The sequence below is a fragment of the Notechis scutatus genome, chromosome 6 (assembly GCF_049901735.1).
Source record: "Notechis scutatus isolate UNSWTSFEM ecotype Mainland chromosome 6, rNotScu1.2, whole genome shotgun sequence".
NCBI lineage: Eukaryota > Metazoa > Chordata > Lepidosauria > Squamata > Elapidae > Notechis > Notechis scutatus.
In genome coordinates this window covers 67,626,399-67,648,534 of record NC_142014.1, presented here as the reverse complement: position 1 = coordinate 67,648,534, position 22,136 = coordinate 67,626,399, and the positions used below count along the sequence as shown (strand labels likewise).

Below are 22,136 nucleotides of genomic sequence, written 5' to 3'. Positions count from 1 at the left end.
ACACCTTGAATCTCCAAATACCTATTCAAGGGTTCTCTTTGTAGACTTTAGTTCAGCATTCAATACCATCATTCCAGACATTCTTCTAACTAAACTAAACCATCTAGCGGTACCCTAACACACTTGTAAGTGGATCATAAACTTCCTAACAAACAGGAAGCAGCAGGTGAAGCTAGGCAGAATCGCATCTGATACCTGTACAATTAGCACAGTCCCCCCCCCCAAGGCTGTGTGCTTTCCCCACTTCACTTCTCCCTATATACAAATGACTGCATCTCAAACGATCCATCCATAAACTACTGAAATTTCAGATGATACCACTCTGATTGGTCTCATTCGAGACAACCACAAATCCGCATACAGATGGGAGGTTTTACCACTTGCCTCTTGGTGCAACTGGAACAATCGAACTGAACTCACTCAAAACCATAGAAATGGTGGTAGACTTTAGGAGAAATCCTTCCATACTACCACTTCTTACAATACTAGACAACACAGTATCAACAGTAGAGACCTTCAAATTTCTAGGTTCTATCATATCTCAAGACCTAAAATGGACACCTAATATCAAAAATGTCATCAAAAAAGCACAACAAAGAATGTTCTTTCTGCACCAACTGAGAAAGCTCAAACAGCCCAAGGAGCTGCTGATACAGTTCTACAAAGGAATGATTGGGTCTGTCATCTGCACCTCTATAACTGTCTGGTTTGGCTCTGCAACCCAACAAGACAGACACAGACTTCAACGGAAAATTAGAACAGCAGAAAAAACAATTGCTACCAACCTGACTTCAATTGAGGACCTGTATAATGCTCGAGTCAAAAATAGGGCTGTGAAAATATTTACGGACAACACACATCCTGGACGTAAACTGTTTCAACTCCTATGTTCAAAACAACGCTATAGAGCACTGCACATCAGAACAACCAGACACAAGAATAGTTTTTTCCTGAATGCCATCACTCTGCTAAACAAATAATTTCCTTAACACTGTCAAACTACTTACTAAATCTGCATTACTATTACTATTTATCTTCTCATCCTTCCTTTCACCCATCTCCTCCCACTTATGACTGCATGAATGTAACTTTGTTGCTTGTATTCTTATGATTTTTTAAAATTGTTTACTAGTATAATTTGGCTTGATTCAAACGCTTACTATTATGTTTCCTAGTATGATTTGATTGCTTATTTGTACCCTTTGACTACTATTAAGTGTTATACCTATGATTCCTCACGAATATATTTTTTTCTTTTTAAGAACACAGAGAGCATTTGCACCAAAACAAATTCCTTGTGTGTCCAATGACACTTGGCCAATAAAGAATTCCTATTCTATTCTATTCTATTCTATTCTATTCTATTCTATTCTATTATTCTATTCTATTACAAAACTTTAACAAAAAATGAATGTCTGCTCTTCACCTATTTGTAAGTTGAAACTTGCTAATTGAACAAAGATAATACATGGTTCTCATCATTCTTGTGTATAGCATAATGCCATTTAGAATTTGATGGACAGTTTAATGGATTTTAAGATAATTTACATGTACTTTATATGTAGGAGTGATTCTATCATTGTTTTGGGAATAGAGAAAAGTACCATTCATCTGAAGCTCTAGTGTGCTTGCTGGGAAGTTGTGTTTGGATAAACTAGCACCTCCACATGATATGTAGATAATCACCACGATTTCTGTGACAGATTATTATAACAAATATTTCTCCTTGCATTGTTTTAAGACATTGTAACATCATGCCCTATTTTAAATTATCCAATTCCATGATTTTATTATATTCTTTGGCCAATATAAAGTAAATATAGAGTGAAAATTGCAGCATAAAATTTGCCCATATAAGATGATAGCCATATGAGATATTGCATTTCTGTATCAATAATTATTATCTAGTAATGCGAGAAGTGAAAAACTCACTAGAAGGTAGTTTAGTTTTTAAACCAATAGTTGATTAATAAAAATCAGACTTAAGCTTCAACTTTGATCAGATCTGCTTGAAATAGTGCTGTGTTAATGGAGCAATATAGCAGTTGGGCTGGAGTTTAGCCTCCAAAAAGCTTTGATGGCTACTGGGTTCCAAATATCTAATAGTCTATCTTTAGCTTAAAAAAAATGAATAGATAAAGAATTCTCCTGGACATTGTTAATGACATCCCATCTTACGCCACTCAATCTGTTACAAGGAAGGTCAATCTGTAAAATCTGGGAAAGATTGTATTTAAGTATTAAAATACTGTGTTATCAGATTTGGTAGCTGGAAGAGAAAATTATCACTTCAAAAGCAGACTTTTTCTTTTTTTTCCCCCTCTTCACTGTGCAAAACCCTATCCAAACCCTGATTTGGGTTTCATGCAAAAAACACTCTTTATATTTTTCTTCATGAGCTATAGTAAACTTTGTCTCTGAAAACATCTCAGTCTTCCAGGCGGGTAACATTTTTTAGATAAGTGATTCAGTTAAATCTGTTGTATTAAGAAATGACATCTTTAAGACTCTTACAGTACTTTATCAAGAAACAAATATATTATGGCATGGGTGTTTGTAGCTACAGTCCATTTCATCACATGCAGTTGATACCATAATATTTTGTTTGTTTTCAATTTTTGATATCTCTTGTGCTGTTGGGAATTTGCTTTAGGAAAATAAGTCATCAAATATAAAGGAAGATCTTACCCACAGTCTTCAATCACTTTTCCAATTCTATAGAACAGAATTCAGTAGTGATATTTTAAGCAGATAGCTTATTATTTACAATATTAATTTGATGTTACTTTCACTAATAATCTTTTTATTAGATGTATTCTTTGGACATTAGATACATATATCTTATTAAATGCATACATTCAGGTCAGAAAATTAACCATACCACTTATAATCAAAAGATCAGATTGTGTACCTTATTTTTTAAATGCAATATGATTCAAAAAATAGCTGTTTCTAGATGCAAATACTCACCTGGTGACGTACTAGGCGCAAAGGTAATATTGTTTTCTGGGGAACACCTGCAGTCTGATTTTTCTGTCTCTTTAGACACTCCAGATGAAAGGATGCTCTTCGACCTAGAAAGCCAATTGCACAGTATGAAAATAGATTAGTCCAACTGCATAATCACTGAAAAGAGCATTAACCTATGAAGCAGACACGGGTACCAAATACAGGTAACCTTTGACTTACAACTAGTCACTTAAGCGACTGTTTGAAATTACAATGGACCTCCACAGAGCTATTATACAATTTCAAAATTCTGATGGCTGCTTCCCCCCACGGTCATCTGATTGCACTTTGGGTGCTTGACAACTAGCCTTCATTTATGACTGTTTGCAGTGTCCTGCGTCTTGTGACTGAAATCAGCATTTACTCCTAGTTGCTGGCAAAAAATGGCCACTGGGTTTGTTTAATGGCCATGGAGTTTGTTTAATAACCATAGTGTTTGCTTATTGACCACTGCAAAAACATAGTAAAATTGGTGCACTAACACATTGTGACCTACTTAACAACCAGCATGACTTATGACTATAATCCTGGGCTCAATTATGATCTTATGTTGAAATATCATACTTCCCTTGTATCACTGATAGGACTCTGTTACTTACGGTAAGAACTTTTCAACTAAAAGGGTATTGCCATATTCTACAATTAAACATATTCTGTTTATATTTTTAGCCCAATTCTCTTAAATAAACGTGAGTTGAGGCAAAATAGTTCTCTCTCTGTTTGTGTGTGATATGGCATTTGTAGAAGAAAATCAAAGGCATAGAAAAGATTAGGAATTTCCCCTCAGCTATTGGGCTTTTATGTTAAGCTGACAAACACATAATTTGGGTTTACACAGTTCTTAATTAAACATTGTATATATTTATGTGGTCTATTTCTCATTGGGATAATAAATCTGGACTATAAGTAGAAACCTACATAGCAGAGCATTTTGCCTTTTTTAAAAAAAATGTGTATCATCTGCAAAATATGAATGTCAAAAATAATCTAGATAGGAACTCTCATTTTACAAGATTTCCCTGTAATGTATATGTTTTATAGTTTGAAGATATACAATGAAGACACAATATTTGTTTATTTGAAAACAAGGGTTAACCTATCTGAATTGCAAGTTTTAATTCAATAGCAGTTCTCAAGTAGTTGAATAATGTTTGTGATCCAGGATAAATTGACAGAATTTCAGTACATTCCAACATTCTGGCAGCTAATAGCTGAAAGCCATGAAAATATGTATCAGCTGTGTAATCTATTTCATGTTTTCAACAAATGATAGATTTTTAATAGATTGCACAATTTTTACAATGTCAACAGTATTACTTAGTGATGAGGAATGTAGAAATCCAATCTTTGGAGATGGCTGGATGTCTTCTTTGCTCTCTGGGAGAGTTAACTGTCTGTGTTCATCATCTTGGTATGATAACCTGTAATTAAAAATGTCATGTTTTTCCAAAATATACGAATTAGCCAACATGTTGTACAGTTCTTAAAGAGGAACACAGCCTCTTCTATCAGATTTAATTAGGTTGTCAAACTATACAATGTAGGGTTAGTAGTCTAATCTCCAAATCTGCAGATTTTGCCTCTCAGTTCTGTTCCACATACCAAGCTATTACTCGTATCACAATGGAATGATGAAATATTTGAGAATGATATTTGTTATGGTCCACCGGTGGCCTGAGGAGCTGGCAGCAAAGTCGGACACTGGGGTGGAATATGGGCCAGTCCTGGAATCTGGGGAGGGCTCGGACGAGGGATCTGAGTCCGATACAGAGATGGGGCCAGGGCCATCTGAGAGTTATGTGCTGACTCCGGAGCCTCCAGAAGTTGACATCAGCAAGGCAGAGGAACAGTGGGAGCCTGTTCCCAGTGCGTGCTTGCACAGACCTGCCAGAAGGCAAGAACAGTTAAGACAAAAGGGGTGACTCAGGAGTAAGGCTTGGAGATGATTGGCCTCTTCCATAAGACATAAAGGAGGAGCAAAATGACACGAGCCTTTGCAGCAATTTTGTTCATTCTGGTTGGTTTAAAATCTGAAGCTCTGTGTTGACTTTGTGCTCCATTTGGGCTTGTACAGCTAATTGGCAAGTTAGTTGTTGGCAGCATTTCAAGGGAGATAAAGGTGGGTGCTTATCAGCCTTATCTCGAAAGACTGGCAGACTTCTGTTGGACTATTCATAAACTGTTTGAGACTCATTACGGGCTGTGAATGTATATCATTCACAGCTGTTGAAATAAAAAAATAAGGGTTTTGGGAACAGTACATGATTGTTACTGTCTCAGGAAGCCTTGGTCAGAACAATATTTTAGAACGAGTTTCTTTATTTAGTTTTCAATCATTTTTCTTTTTTAAACAGCCTACCATACTAATTATACTCACAATAGTATAATTAGGAATACATTGATAATTCATTCAAAAAATTAGGAATATATTGGTATGTGGAAGCAGGTTTTTATAACCTCAAGAAATTGAATCCAAGTATTATATTCTTCTCATTATAGAGAACTTCTTATAGAAGAATCTGGGAGCTAACTAGTGGTAAAACCAGAAATAATTCCTTTATGTGTGTGATATACATGTGCCTGGATTTATGACTTACCAACAGTATTTATTTTCATACTACAGCACTAAATTATTAATTCAGGTACAATGCTAAATTATGATTTGCCTACAAATACTTTACTTGCTTGTTCACTATTATTTTTTCTATCCTTGTATATTCTATTATCAGCAAATTACAAATTAAACTATTGTATAAATATATGGAAAAAGTTACTAATATATTTCTAACCTGGAACTATTGGAAAGGCAAAACTGAATGTTGTGATTCCAATCCTAAAATTCCAAAACAACTTGCATACTACAATAAAATACTCACATTTCAGGTGATAACAAATTTGGTTCACTACAATATTCAGTTTCTTCATTTAACTGCTCACTATATGTTTCTTCCTCCTGAGGAGCTTCCTCTTCACTAACAATTGCTACTTGGCTGTCTCTGGAATAGGATCTAATAAGCAAAAAGATCAGAATGGCTTAGGGATAATGAAGAAAATGTAGAAATGCTGCAGTGGAAACACCGATTCTGCTGCATTATTTTTAAACAGATTCTGGCAAAATTAACTTACAAGAAAGATAACAGTGATACATACTTTACTTAGAACAGCTTATATCCTGTGACAATACCCTAACACCATCAAACATTTACATCTGCCTATCCCTTGAAAAGGACTTGATAGGCAGACAAAAATGCCAAATCTAGTCTGAACATCTGTTGCCTGTGCAACGAACCATCTTAAATTTATATACCATTGGACTCCCAGTAACTCTGGGCAGCTTACAGTTGTTAAAACTTTTAAAAACAAAGAACAATGTGAAAACCTAAAAACAGCATAAGACAAACGAACAACAATGACAAAGAAAATAAACCTAGAGGGGAACAAAAAGGAAGAAAGGAATATTAGTCTTGTCTTTAAGATTCTTTAAAATACTAATAGAATAGGTATTCAGATTCTGAGGTGAACTTTATTCCAGATAGCATTATTTGGAAACCAGGATATGCCAACCCTGCCAAATTGAATTGGCCAGGCAAATGAGATACAGATCTCATGTATGGAAATTAATTTGGAAATGGGGAAGCAAGATATGAAGCATCTGCCTTAGATTTTCTGTTCACCATGCATGTCATACTTCTGAAATGGAAAATATAACAACAACAACAACAACAATAATAATAATAATAATAATAAACTATTTTTTTTTTAAAAAAAAACAAGTTTGAAACCTACATTGATATTCAAATGATCTGATAGTATTGCTCGGGACTCATGTATGTAATTGCATTTTATCTTGTTGATAGTGTAATTTTTAAATTGCTTTGCTTCCAGAAAACCTATATACACATCTTAAACACATTTATTTTGCCATTATTGTCATCTCACTGGTATTTGGTGATTCACATGCATTACTGTGAATTAATTGAAATAACTGTCACTGTTTTATTCTGAGTTTAGGAGTAAATCAGAGGGGCAGGTGGCTAAATTATTGTTTTCCATGTATCTATTTTTTTTGCTATTTAAAAAAAAACAAGCTAATTATAAATGCAACTGTGATTCAGAAAAACAGCACTGTGCTGTCCCAGCCAGTCTATGGGAATTGGATAGTTACTTAGGAATTATGAGCTGTCCCCTTAAGGTAATGCATCATGGTAAATGTAGTTAAAGGTATCCTGGGAAATGTAGTTCATGTCATGTGACCACATCTGTAATCCTGATTGGTCACTAGTTTGACCTGCACCCTGGCCAGACCTGCATTCTTCGACCTCTTTGAAGTGCAACAAGAAAAACTTCCCATCACTGTATCAACATGCCATGGAGCAAGAAGAACGGCGGGGAGGAGAGCTACTGGACTATGCATAGAGTTATTGCATGGAAGTTCGCGGTTCCCACTGCCACCCGTGTTTGAATGCCGAATGACCACAGTCAGATCATGACACCTGAGTTCATAAGTAGCATGCCTCACCTACAGCACCTGGCTCATTACTTTCCTGCTCTAGATCCGGAAGCTGCTGCTGCCCCACGTGCCTTTCTCTTCTCCGAATCAGTCGGTGGCCCTGTAGACGGCCCAGTGGCCATCAAATCTCCACTAGGATGGGGGATCGTAGGAATTGTCAGTGTCAACCAGATGCAGACTCCAACCCAGGCAAATGCCTTAGCACCATCCAGTCCAACAGCATTCCGACGCCCTTTAGCACCATCGAAAACAAGAATGACGTTCCAGAATAAACGGCCGCCAACAACCACCAGACGCCCTTTGACACCGTGGAAGAGTACCATTCCAATCCTAAAAGGCCGCCAGAAGCGACCACCAAACTTTCACCTTTGCCTCCAAGACTACCTGTCAACCCTAAAAGGCCGCCAGAAGCGACCTCCAGACTTTCACCTTTGCTACCAAGAGTACCTGTACACCCTAAAAGACTGCCAGAGGTGACCAGCAGACTTGCACCAAGAGGCCAAACTTGAAGATTGAACCTCAAGCTTTGCATGCTTTGCTTTGTTTGATGCTTTATTAATGTTTACTGTTTTTTTTAGTTATATAGCTGTTTTTTTTAGTTATATAGTTATATGCTATTAATAGTATTACTGTTTACTGCTTATCTTAGTTTATAGTTAATTTTTTTTTCTTCTTTTCTCTTAATAGTGGAATTTACAATTCCAGGCGGGGAGTGTGCTGTCCCAGCCAGTCTTTGGGAATTGGATAGTTACTTAGGAATTATGAGCTGTCCCCTTAAGGGAATGCATCATGGTAAATGTAGTTAAAGGTATCCTGGGAAATGTAGTTCATGTCACGTGGCCACATCTGTAATCCTGATTGGTCATTAGTTTGACCCTCGAGGGGTTGGGGGAAGTTTTCCTCATTCTTTGTCTGAACTCTCTAACTCATGGCACCTTCTTTCTATCGCTACGAGATGGGTTAGGAGATAATCATCTTTTACTACAAGGCAGATATACAAAGGATTGGTCATAAAAGAAGAACTTTGTCACAAACGTGAGTTATGAGGATACTTGATGAACCAATAAATGTTCTTTGTTATGGATGTCTTATTGAGTTATCTCTCTGCATCTGTACAGTTTATAAATCCACCTCTGTACAGGATACAGAAAAAGCACAGGAAGAAAAAAATGACCCCTGCCACTGTTCCAAACAGACTACCAATTCACATAACAGCATTCCGGTAACGATTATTTTTTTATTGATTAGAATGTATATAGCTACCTGATGTGTGTAATCATGACTCTAGGTGGCAGTATATCAAATAAATACCAAGCAAAAAAACATTTGAGTACAGTTAAGAGACCATAAGAAGTAATGCAATCCATAGGCAACGTGTCAACAACACATAAACAGAGTCAATCAATCCCTGTATTTTGCTTCCCAGAAAACAGGATCATCTGTCATTCTGACCAAGTATCTAAAAGAGGAAATGTTCTTTTAAAGCTTTCTGCAAGGTGAGGAGATTTGGGCTATCTGGGCTTTGAGTGGGGTGGGATCAGAGAGGGATTATTCCAAAGTGAAGACATTGCCATAGAAAGGCATTGCCTCAGGGAGGAGAACTGAAACAGGTCCATCCTGTGACAAGAAGTGGGATAGACCCAAAGGCTGGGGACAAGTGGTCCTGCAAATAAGTTGTTAAGATTGTACATAACCCGTAGTTTGACCATAACATTAACAATTATTCGATGTAATGCATTTTGGATAAGTAATCCGCAAAATTATTCTAAGTTTGTTGTTTACATTAGCAACAAACCTCTTATTTATCTGTGTTACAGCAGTATTGTTCTCCTCCTTCACTACACCTGAATACTAAAATTTAACATGATTTGATAAATGAATTTTTATATGAAATATAGATGAACAGCAAGATTACCTCCCTCCCTAATGTTTCATAATAATGTATCGTAATTCATTAGGAAAGCATGGAAAGAAAAAAAGAAGACAACCAGGAACAGAGATGGAAAGAAGGAAAGTAAGTGGTATTTTTTGATTGTTATAGTTTTGCAGAGTAAGGTAGAAATCCGGAGCACAGATCTATTTGCCTAGCCTTTTAAAATTATGCTTCAGAAAACGGCAGACATAAGTCATTTTGCCTTGCTATGAACTGATGCAATCTCATCAAAAATAAAATATTAACAACAATATTTCCTAATATTTCCTATTAAACAATATGATTTTAAAAATAATTAAACTACAGAGGATCTCAATATGACATTTTACATGAATTTTCCTCAGTACAGTATACTAAACAATCCACCTAATTGTTAAGGGTGGTTTCTGCCAGTTTAAAGTAAATGTTTCAAATTAATTAAATGGTCAGATTTAGACATCCAAAGCATTTCAGCAATACTTTTTCATCAATCCCAGTTTCATCTCAATATGATAAGCATTAATCCCCTTAAATCTTCTTTTCAATACCTAGTTTGTCAGGATTGAAAGAGGGCAAGAACAAGGACTCTTTGGTTTTATTTACCTACAAGTTGAATTCACCATAAAATATTTTTTGTTTTATCTATCAAAAAGATATTAGGTCTTTCATCAATTTCTAGGATGCAGTGTTTATTCATTGCCAATTATTCTTTTCCTACATGGCCTGAGCCTATTTATTCTGAAGGGTCACAGTAATGAGGGTTGAAAAACACACAGAAAGAAAAATAAAATGAAGCTTTTAAATAGACACAGATTGATCTTGTTATATTTTTTATACTTTACTTTTCATATTTAATTATATCACACATATCCTCAACATTTGCTTTTTATACTGAATATTTTAAAAGGATTTATGGGCACAAAAACCTCATAATGGATGGTTAATATTAGATCAGATAAAAAAGTACTATCTTGCATATGTTTAATTATCTCACAGAATTAACTAACAAAAAACATTGGGATGACTCTGCTCCTAGGGGACAATCTCTTCTTCCAGGAGTACTCTGGATCAGTGGTCACCAACTGGTGGTCCATGGCCCACTGGTGTCCACGAGAAAATTTTGGTGGTCCACAGAGAAATGTCACCCCCAGAGCACCCTCAAAGCAATTAATCCAGGCTGCGCAGGAACACAAGGCTGCGCCGCCTACATGCCCTACGGGAACTCTCCCCGCCCACTCACTCCTTACCTGGCAAACTTGCCTGCTAAGTTGCTATTTCTCCTTTTTTTTCTGATCATCAGCTGTTCTGCTGTGCTGGGAGATTTAGATTAGCTAGAAAGCAGAAAATCGTTGGATTTGTTGCTTTCTGGCTAATCTTTAGATCTTCAGCTCTGGTTTTAAGCAGAGCCCAACCTTCCTTAGGACTGAAGCTTCTATTTGTCAGTGCAGACTCAGGTAGCCGATGACAGATAGATCTCTGAATGAATCTGTGATTCTGTGAGCAACTCAATCTGCTGCCTGCTTTGCCTGGTTTTGGGTAAAAGTTGCTCTTTTTTATAAATACATTCTATATCTATATAAATATTTATAATATTTACATTCAAGCCATGCCCAGCCAGTCACATGACCAAGCCACACCCACAAATTAGGCCACACCCACAGAACCAGTTGTTAAGAAATTTGAATCCCACCCCTACCTCTGTGTTTGTGTGTGTGAGAGGGGGCGGGGAAAGAGAGGTTAGATCAGATCTTTCTCTCTCTGTCCCACCAACATCAGCAAGCCACTGTCAGTCAAAATTCATATTAGTGGTCTCTGGGATTTAAAATTATGAGTTTGGTGGTCCCTGAGGTCCAAAAAGTTGGCGACCTCTGCTCTAGATCTTCTTATCCTGGTTCCATCTACTGCTTTTGAAGTGTTACTTTGATAACTTCAGAACCCATCACCCAAAGATAGCAAGATAATAATAATTTAAATTGTCCAATAGTGCCTGTGTTATGTTGAGATGGAGAAGATTACAAGTCCTCCCTGTCCCTCCCCCTTTGCTTAGAAGAGAAAATCAATTAGATAGGAGTAAAAACAAAATTAGACTTTGTTAGAAAAAAGAAAAAACCCTGCCAAAATAAAAAATACCATGCAAAATGCAACATGACTTGAGTTTACAAAGCAAAGGAAATGCTAGATGATACTTGTCTGATATAAATGGAAACAGATTTTTTTTTCCCTGCCAAATTTTGATACTGCAGAGATTTCAACTTGGATTATAAACACAACATATCCATGCTTACCCTGATGAATAGATAATTGGACGCACTTCACTAGGTTGCAAAAAAGAAATCTTTAAAAAAAAAAACCTTTAGCATCACAGAGAAAAAAAATATCAGAGAATTCCTGGCTGGAACATCTACCTATTTCTCAAATGCATTTTTTGTTTCAATCTTCCTGGATTTCCCATTTTCCTGGGATTCCCAATTTTAATTAGTTAGCCCCATGTTTTTCACACCTCAGGTTTAGAGTTGGAGAATCTGGAGTAATCTAACTCTGTAGATGGCACCTCATCTGTGGATGAGGAATCTATGTCCGTTTCTGCCTGGAATATGGATTGCTGGCTGCCATTTGCAACAGATATCCTTAAATAATTCTTAGGAAAATTTGTGGTAACTATTATCTATAAACGTTCAATAATAAAAAAGCAACAATCCTGCCAATAATCAGTGAATATGAGCTAATACCTTCTTTCCTATTCTTCTGAGTTTTTGGGGAGCCAACTGGTCAATCTTTATTAGAAACATGATACTATATTAAGATTTACATACATTAAAGCTCTTTTTAGATTATGAAGCTGTAATATTTATAATGTTACAGACATTAACTATCTGGCCCAAATGAAGAAGAAATATGAGGAAATTTGAACCTTGGAATTCCCTATGCAGGTGGTCCATTCAGAGTTGTTTTTCCAACTGGAAAACTGGGAACCTACTAAGTAGATAAGTAAATGAATACCAAGAAGCCATTAGGATTTTTTACTTGAGTACCCCAACTTACATTCTTGGGTTCTATTATAGGATCTCTTATATGCTGATTTTGTTTAAAATTTTCTCAAAAAGTGTTGACAAATAATAAAACATTGTTTTGTAATGTCTTTGGAGTAGTTTAGTAGTAATTAAAGCTAGAAAGCAGGAGACTGTGAGTTCAAGTCCCACTTTAGCTATGAAAGCTTGCTAGTAAACTTTACAGCAGTCACTTTCTCAGGCCCACTCACCTCACAGGGTTGCTGTGGAAAAAATAGGGGATATGTTTGCCACCTTGAATTATTTGTAAATATAATAAAGGTGGGATACAAATAAATAAAATAATCCAACAGTTTTATTTACAAAGGAGCAGGTAGAAAGGAGATAGGGCTGAACCTTGAAGGGTCAGGACTAAACTCTGTCTCAATTCATTTCTTCAAGCATTAGGTTGCATCAAGTTTTTGATGGATGTACTTACTCCTAATTCTTTATTAAAATTTAATTTAATAATTTATTTTCTGTTTATTTTAAAATATGATTTAAAATTAATTATATTTTGAAATGTACGGAATAGCCATTTTCATCATCTCCTGAGAGGAAGTGTATGTAGGTATGCATGTATGTAATTATTTATATATACATAATGGCTCAAATTTCTGTTATATTATTATATATTTCTTTTTGAAGTTCCATGCACCATTACAATGATCAATTAAATTGGCAAATGAGAGAAACATTGCTGCTGTCAACAATCTTTACCTTTTGCTACTGAACTTCCAAGGAACTTCCTGGATCCGTACAGTGGCGGAGGAAGGGGTGCTGTAGCTGTCCACGGTGCTGACAGTGTTGTGATAGCTTGGTGGATTAGAAAAGCGGCTCAAGGCAGTATTGTTGGCATTATTGATGTTAGCATTGGAACCTGATGAAGAGTAACTACTTGGAGTGAAGGTGGAGTCAACAAGCTTCTCATGGGATGGGGATTCAGTGTCTCCTTGGTTGTTGCTAGATTTGTTGATGTGCAAAGGGCGCTGAGTAGTGAATGTCTGAGGGAATGAGCTTCTGCCATCACTTTGGTAATAGCTGACATGATTTCCAAACAAACCACCAGCTCTCTGGAAGCAAAACACAAGCATATTAATGAATGAATAAAAGCACCACTACAAAGGTAGTAGTCCTATAGGAGGTTGTAAAGCAAATATAACACAACTGGGCTGATTTAGGATGGTAGTTTTGCAGTTCCAGTTGCTATTGTTAGGCAAATCCCACATGGTCATTATGCACAGCAACACATGACTGTCATTTGTGATTCCTGTTGGCTTTCCTCACTGACTTTGCTTGTCAGAAACCAGCATGCAGGTCACGAATGGCGATCATGTGATAGTGGAATGCTGGAGCCATAATTGTGATAATTGTGAGCTGGTGGCCAAGTGCCCAAATTGCAATCATGTGACCACAGGGATGCTGCAATAGTTGCAACTATGACGACCGGTCATAAATCTCTTTGTTCATTGCTGCTGTAACTTCAAATGGTAATTGAACAAATGGTTGCTGAATATGTTATAATAGCACACCCTGTTGTGTGCATTCAGCAATCCATTTCATAGGATGCTTTTGTGGAGCAGTACTTGCAAATAAATATCTGGCTCTTAAAACTCCAATGGACAATGTCTTAGTTTCCCTTTTGCACAGCAATGTACTTGTCATGTAATCAGGATGCTTCTGGTCTTATCAGGAATAGAATAGAAATTCTTCATATCCTCCATCTTTTGACATTCATATTCCTGAATTATTACACTGGGAATTCACCAACCCTGAACTGAATTCCCAGCAACCCTTCATTAAGGGGAAAGTGAGCTAAGTAGAAACCACCTTAGAGTTGCTTGATTTCTACAATAGATTCCTTTAGGTTATTGTCTTCTTCTCCAAAGCTGCAGAGGAGGAAGAGGGCAAGGGAGAGAGATGAATGAAACCTGTGTCTGTGTATTGGTGAATGTTTGTATGTATGCATACTTGTAATTTCACAACGCAGCAAGTAATGCGGTTCTTGGGGCTGTTCATTCCTGCTTTAACATGTTGGGAATGTAGCAACATAACATTAACAGTAGTGATGGAAAGAATTTTATTTTTAATGTTGTATTAATCACATCCAGCTAAGAAGGGGCATAAGTCTTTTAAACCTCAGGTCTATGCACTACTTCTGCCAATCCTCTCTATTGATTCTGTAAGTAGATACTGACTAAAAACACAGATGATGCTTGCTAATTGCAGTATAAATAACTTTGAAATGCCTTTTTAAATTTTCTGTTTTTTATTATTCGTAGTTATATAATCTTCTCTGTTCATCCTGCACTGCATATATTTCAGTCCATGAATCTGACTGAATATGTTTGGATCATTCTGCTGCATATCAGATTCATGATGAAAGCACTTACTCTGAAAATATCATCTTCAGAAGCAGCAGAAACAGCTTCTTTCATGGCCTTGTCTAATTCCTCTTCTGCTGTTAAGTCTCCAGATATTGCCCTTCGAATCTCTGGTCCAATGTCATGTAATGTGCGCAGACCAGCCTAGAAAATATTATGGTTTAGCATACTGGTAGATAGAAGAAATAAAATTGATCTTAAAATACAGTATTTATCAACATTGGTTCTTAACAGCTACTAAGTTTCAATGTAATTGGATGTTGTAGTGCTGGCTATTTTGGGCACAAGTAATTTAGCATAAACATATTTGTGCTAAATGCTATTTCCCTATTAGCTGATTCAATCTGCAATTCTAAATTGACAAAAAAACTTTTGTAGAGTTTTGCAGTAATAGTTTCCCTGTATCTGAAATATGAAAAAAGCAATTCAGAAAAATAGTACCACTTTCAATCCATCTGTGACAGTGGGACTCAAAAGAATGTAACCTATAACTTGTTCTCATGCAGTGAAGTTACTTGGTCTATTCTGAAGTTTAGGGAAAATATGATGAAAACTATAATAAATAATTTCATAAACATTTCCTAAATTTCACTACATTTTTTGTAGGATCTATATGATGGATCCTTGAGATGCTATTTATAGAATAACCTCATAACTTCACTTCCTCATAATTATGCTCTAAATATTTGGTCCAAGTATATTAATCTAGAAGTAAGTATATTTGTTATCAAGATACCTTATTTCCAACCAGTGGTTCTTACATAGACAATTTTAACTAAAAGGCCCTATTTATAATTAATTCTAATAACTAAAAAGATATGTTAATGATAACTGGTATACCCAATTTATTAGATTAAATGAAAATATTTTTAAAATTGGGGCTGGGGATCAACGTCTTGAGTTTGTAACATCAAACTTAACTAAATTCATATATTTAAAGAGATGTTTCTCACAGTTTCTAGAGTAGCTCTTTGGTAGGAAGGATAATGAAACTGCTGGGCTGATAGTTTCTATCAATAATGCTAAGCAATATACAGAAGATCTACTCTTGACTTTCTTTTCTGTAAACCTCATGCTATGTATTGAATATTTACCTGTAGAGAAAGAGCATTACGTTGTGAAGGTTTGCCCACAAGACCCTGTTCTTTGCGTTTTTTGAATTTCCGGAAGTACTCTTGAATCAGGAATGTGGCATAGAATTTTCCAACTGTAACTTCGTCATCTAGATGGCAAACATTTTGGGGGGAAAAAATCAAAGAAAAAGCTAAAACAATTGATAGTTTATTTGCTTTTGTAATTTATTAACAAACTATTAGTGCCCTACTATTTAAAAAAATTAATCCCCAGCCTTTATTCAGGAATTTCAGAGTGTATTACAGATTGGACTTGGTATTAAATAGAATATTGAAAAAAAAAAAGATGGACTCACCCCCTGCTGGGGGTACAACCTGATCCAACAACTTCATGCTAGTGCGCTTCCAGATTTTCTTAATGATTGCACGCAACTCCTCATTGGCTTGTTCCAAATTACCTATAAGAAGAAATATTAATTTAAAAAAATCAGTTCTTGTATGGAACAGTACTTTTATCTGGTCCACAGATAAAAAGAGAGCCATTTAAAAATAAGAGGCTATCTTATAATAGGATTCTTAATAACTCTGATCCTATTAAAGCCAATTAAATAAAAAAAAGGTTGTCTTTTGGCTATGATTTGTAAAACATAGTAATAGATTGGGTTTTTAAGGCTAAAGGACAAAGCCAGATTTAAGTTAATGATCCTATAAAGGTAGAATGGTATTCAGAGAAATTAGAATGTAAAGATTCTCTTGAACAGAAGAAAGTTAAAGGATTCTCTACAGCTAGAGGTTAGGGGCTACTTCAGTGACAAAGTTGTATCTATATATGACATTTGAGTGGATCATAAGTCATATTGCACCTACTCAAGTAACTCTTAATTCATCAAATATCTAGCTATAGTCTTCTATATTATGAAGACTATCTTAGACTATACTATCTTAGTTTATGATACTGCAATACAACACTTAAAGACAATGGCGTGATAAATGCAATTTTAACTATGAGGTAAATTCAGAATTGAAACTGTTTGCATCTTCTGCATATTAATATGGAAATAAAAACCTGCCTCAAGAAAAGTTAATTAAGCTCTTTGAGACAGAAAAAAAGATGTTATGAACAGAAATTAATTTGGATATGAATATACATCTGTTCCTTTCGTTTCTTGCCTTTTCATTGTAAACACAGGTAATTCTTGGTTAACAACTACTATTCACATTTTCAGGGATACTTTAATTTGGATTTATTGGATTTATCAATGAACAGGTAATTGGCCCCTCCCAAATCTGTTTCTATTATTTTATGGCATGATAACACATATGCTATAAGAAACTTATCAAGAATCCCATTTATTTCTGCTATTGTCTTACCTTCTGTTTTGATTCTCAGTGCTGTTCTTACTAGTGCAAATAAGGTTGCATTAAACATAACAGTTCCATCACTATTCAATGGCATATTCATAGAGACAAGACGCTATGAGGGAAGAAAAAGAGAGAAACACAATATTGAATTATGTGGCCTATACTATATCAATTCATATACGGCTTTCCCAATTTCATTTTATAGTAATTGTATTAAGAATTATAATTACAACAATAAAGATTAATAAAAATTGAAAAAACTAATACAATAAAAAGAAAAAGTAGGAGATGCAGAAAAGGAAACAAAGAAACAGAAAGGAAAAATAAGAATATATTAAGAAAAGACAAGAAATATATAAAGAAATTTCTCCTTCATCACAACATCTATAAACAATTTTAATAACTTATCACCATTTCTTAAAATATAACAAATACTCTTTTCCCTATATCCTCTCTTATCTATAAATAAATCCTTAAAATTGATGTCAGCAATGTCAACCTATCAGCATTGACAAAATCACCAGAAGTCTCATGGTGAGAACTAAGGAGAAATTTCCTAATATTTAGAACAATTAATCAGTGGGAAAACTTGCCTCCAGAGGTTGTGAATGCTCCAACAGTGGAAGTTTTAAAGAAGAGATTGGATAACCATTTGTCTGTGTTTCCTGCCTGACCAGGGGATTGGACTAGAAGACCTCCAAATGTTGTTCTCTGTTGGAATAGCTTATGTTTTGCAATGGTATCTTCACAACCATCAAACAATAACATCTGTCTATCCCAGTTCCTTGAGAAGGATTTGCTAGATCAGCGGTTCTCAACCTGTGGGTCGTGACCCCTTTGGGGGTCGAATGACCCTTTCATGGGGTCGCCTAAGACCATTGGAAAACACATATTTTCGACGGTCTTAGGAACTGAGACACCGCTCCTCTATCCGTCTCCAGGCGGGTCCGCCCACATGCAGATACACCCACATACGAGTATCCAGCGTGATGACATCATCGCGCCAACCCCATCACATAAGACCCCGTACAAATACAGGTGTATGTGAAAGGGTTGGCGTCATAATGTACTTATGCGGACCAGTCACACGTGTAGAGAGCAGCTGCTGTGTAGAAAGCAATTGCTGTGTTGAAAGCAGCTACTCAGTTAAAAGCAGCTACTGTGTTGAAAGCAGCAGTATTGGAGGTAAAATGACACTTCATGAGTTATAATTACTGGGTAAATGTAAAATCATGCACTGTAAAATCATCAACTACTGCAAAAAAAATATCTGTACCATGGGAACTTAATCTAGATGCTGATCAGTCTTTTTATATTCATCTGTGGTTGATGTGAATACTGCCTCCTTGTGATAGTAACAGGTATGTAAAAAAACAACACAGAGAATGGTAAATCATAGGAAACTTTAATGAACTGTATTGACTGAACTATGCCATGTATCGTCTTTTGTATTATTAAAGCAATTGTTATATATTATTTTCATTAGCAAACCATCCCATGGCAATGGATCATGTAGAGAAGGGGGTCACCACAACATGAGGAACTGTATTAAAGGGTTGCGGCATTAGGAAGGTTGAGAACAGGGATGGCATCTGACCAGTATAGCTACCAGTTCTGTGTTATCGTGCGAGTGCAATTTACAACCTGCTGAGCTGCCCGGACAGCTGAGCAGTGCTGCGTGCAAGTGTGCAGCGGTTGGAAAAGCCCTTTTTTTCCTGCTTTTTCAACCGCAGCTGTATCGCGCAAAGCAGCTGCGGTTAAAAAAGCAGGAAATAAAGGTCAGGTAAGAAAAAGCAGGAAATAAAGGTCAGGCGGGCGAGTGGGCCAAAACATCAGCGGACATAGAACCGGTTCTATGTATGCTCTCTGTTTGCTGCTTTCAGAGCAACTGGTTCTACAGAAGTGGACAGAACCAGTAGAATCCCACCCTTGGTTGAGAACCACTGTGCTAGATGGATAAAAATGTCAAATCCAGTCTAAACATTTGGCAAATGTAAGCTATTCCAAGTAAAGCTGACTTTTGCAATTGATTGATGGTTTTTTGGTCAATCTGATGTTGTTGACAAAAGTAGCAGTATGTATTTTAAAGTGTACATTGGGATTAATTTTAATAACTATACTAATATTGAAACAATACTAATATCTAGAAAATAATTATTTTAAATAAAAACATTAAATGTTAACAAAAGGCAGTCAACCAAGCAAAAGTCTAAGAAACGAGTGCACATTTCATGATAATAACATCTATTAACTGCATAATAGAAATTCTAGAAATCACAAGCTCTGAGTATTAATATTATATTGGATGACAATTCCTATCCTCCCATCAATATGACCAATGGTCACAGTGTATGGGGTTTGTCATCCATTAGAATATAAGAAAAAATAAAGCAAAACAGTAACAGGAAGGGAACAGAAACTTATCATACCTTGCAAGCTACCCTGTGAGGACAGAGCTTTCCAAAACCCAGAGGAGGTTGTATCCGACGCAGGAGTGTTACAACATCTAGATGTTTGATACGTCCTCTACAGGAAAATTTTAAAAAAAGAAAGCTTGTCAGGCAATATCCAAGGATACTGGTGGATTCCTTGGAATTTGGTGTCTGATTATACCAGTGCTCTGGATGATTTCTCCTAGCAATTTCATGTAAATGTTGAACATCAGGGGATATAATAAGTAACCTTATAAGAACCATAGAACGTTTGCTTAGATGTCAAACAATGTGTTTCAGAACTTCCTTTTGGACAGGGAAGACCAAAAGTACTGCAAAAAAGCATTCCTGTGAGGGAATGCAGCTGGGGTTGCTATCTGCATTTGGGAAAAGCAGCTGCAGCTAAGCAGACATGCTTCCCACCTTCACTTCCTCAAGGATAGATTCAACTTATCCCTTTTCTCAAATGGCAGTGCATGTATTGCTTGACTCACAACCACAATTGAGCCCCAACTTTCTGTTGCTAAACAAGACAGTTGTTAAAAGCTGTTTTGTCCCATTTTATGACCTTTCTTGCCACACTTGTTCAATGAATCAGTATAGTTAAGTTAGTAACATGGTAGTTAATTGAATCTGGCTTCCCCATTGACTTTGCTTGTCAGAAGGTCACAAAAGGTGATCACATGACCTTTGCAACTGTCATAAATATAAGTCAGTTGCCCAGCATCTGAATTTTGATCAGAAGACTACAGGGATGCTGCAATGGTTTTAAGAGTGACAAAAATCCCAAATTATTTTTTTCAATGCCATTGTAACTTTGAGTGGTCATTAAATGAACTGTAGGACTATCTATAAATATTTACAGTTCCAAAAACCTGAGAGGAGATGGGCTCATTCTTTTTCATTCATTCATTTTCCCATTCACAGTTTCCTCATAAGCATTGACACTGGTGTTCCAGATGTTTAGCTAATTGAGCCAGACCCTTGTGTTTTCAGGAATGTGCAGATATATATAGGCAGTCTTAACACACCCACCCACTAGGCCCTTAGCCTACAAAAGTGTAAAAGGAGAAGACAACAAATAGACAAGAAAGTGAGAAGTGATGTCTGGAATGTATGACTATTACAGGCAAGCAGAAGAGCTATCAATCAACTGCGAAGGACCACAAGCTACTGTAAGCAGTTCATTGTGATATGATTCCTGCCTGGAGCTTGGCAGCAAACATACTGTGTCAGCACCTAGTCAACAAGTGCAGAGGCATTTGGAGAGAGACAAAGGTTGTATGCCACTTTACAGACATTAAGACTTTTACCTGTTACAAGGATGATCTTTGAGGGCTTATTTACATAGCCACATTAATTTGCAAAGCCTAGAAGGGTGGAATTGGAAATCAGGGGACTAGGAAAGGTGTATTGTATCTTGTACAGTTATGATCTAAGATGTGGGATGTCTAATCTTTGGAAAACAACACTCACAAACCCAAAGCCTGATTCCATCATAAGATCTGGAGTTGGTGATACTGAAACCTACTGAAAATCTAGGACAAGCAGCAGGTCAGCATTTTCCTCATGCAATTTCTGGCAAAGGCAATTTACCAAGTAAATAAAAGGAGTTTCAGTATCTCCTGCCAGCCAAAAGCTCAACTCAAATCAATCTAGGTAATTAGTATAATTTAGATGAATGCAGAGATATGAGGCCACCACCTATTCAATTGCCTAGGTGATCAAATAATTGATATGATGCATAGTGTACTTAGGAAGCATAATATTAATGACCTTGATTGTTTCTATATTCTTATATAATATTTCATATAAATAAGATTAGAAATTTTCTGAGTGCACTGAGGTAGTCTGGACTCAATCATTTTAACTGGTTCTGATCTCCACCTTTGTAAAGATTTGTACCAGTCATTTAGCCTGAACCTAATTAAAAAAAAATGATCCACCCTAGAGAGATTCCCCCCCTTTCAGCCTATCAGTTCTACCCAAATAGAATACAAAATCCAGCATGTGCCCTGCTATACATATAAGATTGGATACCATTTGTCTTGCTTGTCACAGAAGACATGAAATCCTAAGCAGCTCCTAAATAGAAACCTGAGTATATACTAAACTTTGTAGGTAGAGTTACTCAGAGTTCCTTTCTTTAAGTTGTGTGGCTGGAAACTTACTTGGCTTCAGGATCATACTCTGCCCAAATCCGTTTAAACTCATCCAGATGATGGGGACCCAGAATGGACCAATCTCGGGTTAAGTAATCAAAATTATCCATGATAACGGCAACAAAAAGGTTAATGATCTGTAAATAAGAACAAAAACATTCGTTCTATGATAAGGTATTTCATGCCATAATAATGTATATTTCAAGGTCTTTTTCAGACAAAGTGCTTCTACAATGCTCCTCTTG

At 36.2% G+C, this 22,136-nt stretch overlaps 1 protein-coding gene across 11 annotated transcripts in view; it reads right to left on the bottom strand.

Moving 5' to 3' along the window:
* CACNA1C (calcium voltage-gated channel subunit alpha1 C) overlaps window positions 1–22,136 on the bottom strand; it is a 446,749-nt gene that overhangs the window by 5,423 nt on the left and 419,190 nt on the right. For all 11 annotated transcript variants that reach the window (XM_087968599.1, XM_087968607.1, XM_087968602.1 and 8 more), the window contains 10 exons: window positions 21,901–22,028; window positions 19,727–19,823; window positions 17,307–17,409; window positions 16,292–16,393; window positions 15,957–16,084; window positions 14,872–15,006; window positions 13,199–13,551; window positions 5,886–6,017; window positions 4,327–4,430; window positions 2,971–3,074 (listed from right to left, as the gene is read on the bottom strand). In XM_087968599.1, coding sequence (XP_087824725.1) covers window positions 2,971–3,074; window positions 4,327–4,430; window positions 5,886–6,017; window positions 13,199–13,551; window positions 14,872–15,006; window positions 15,957–16,084; window positions 16,292–16,393; window positions 17,307–17,409; window positions 19,727–19,823; window positions 21,901–22,028 — 1,386 coding nt within the window. The remainder of the gene's footprint in view (window positions 1–2,970; window positions 3,075–4,326; window positions 4,431–5,885; window positions 6,018–13,198; window positions 13,552–14,871; window positions 15,007–15,956; window positions 16,085–16,291; window positions 16,394–17,306; window positions 17,410–19,726; window positions 19,824–21,900; window positions 22,029–22,136) is intronic.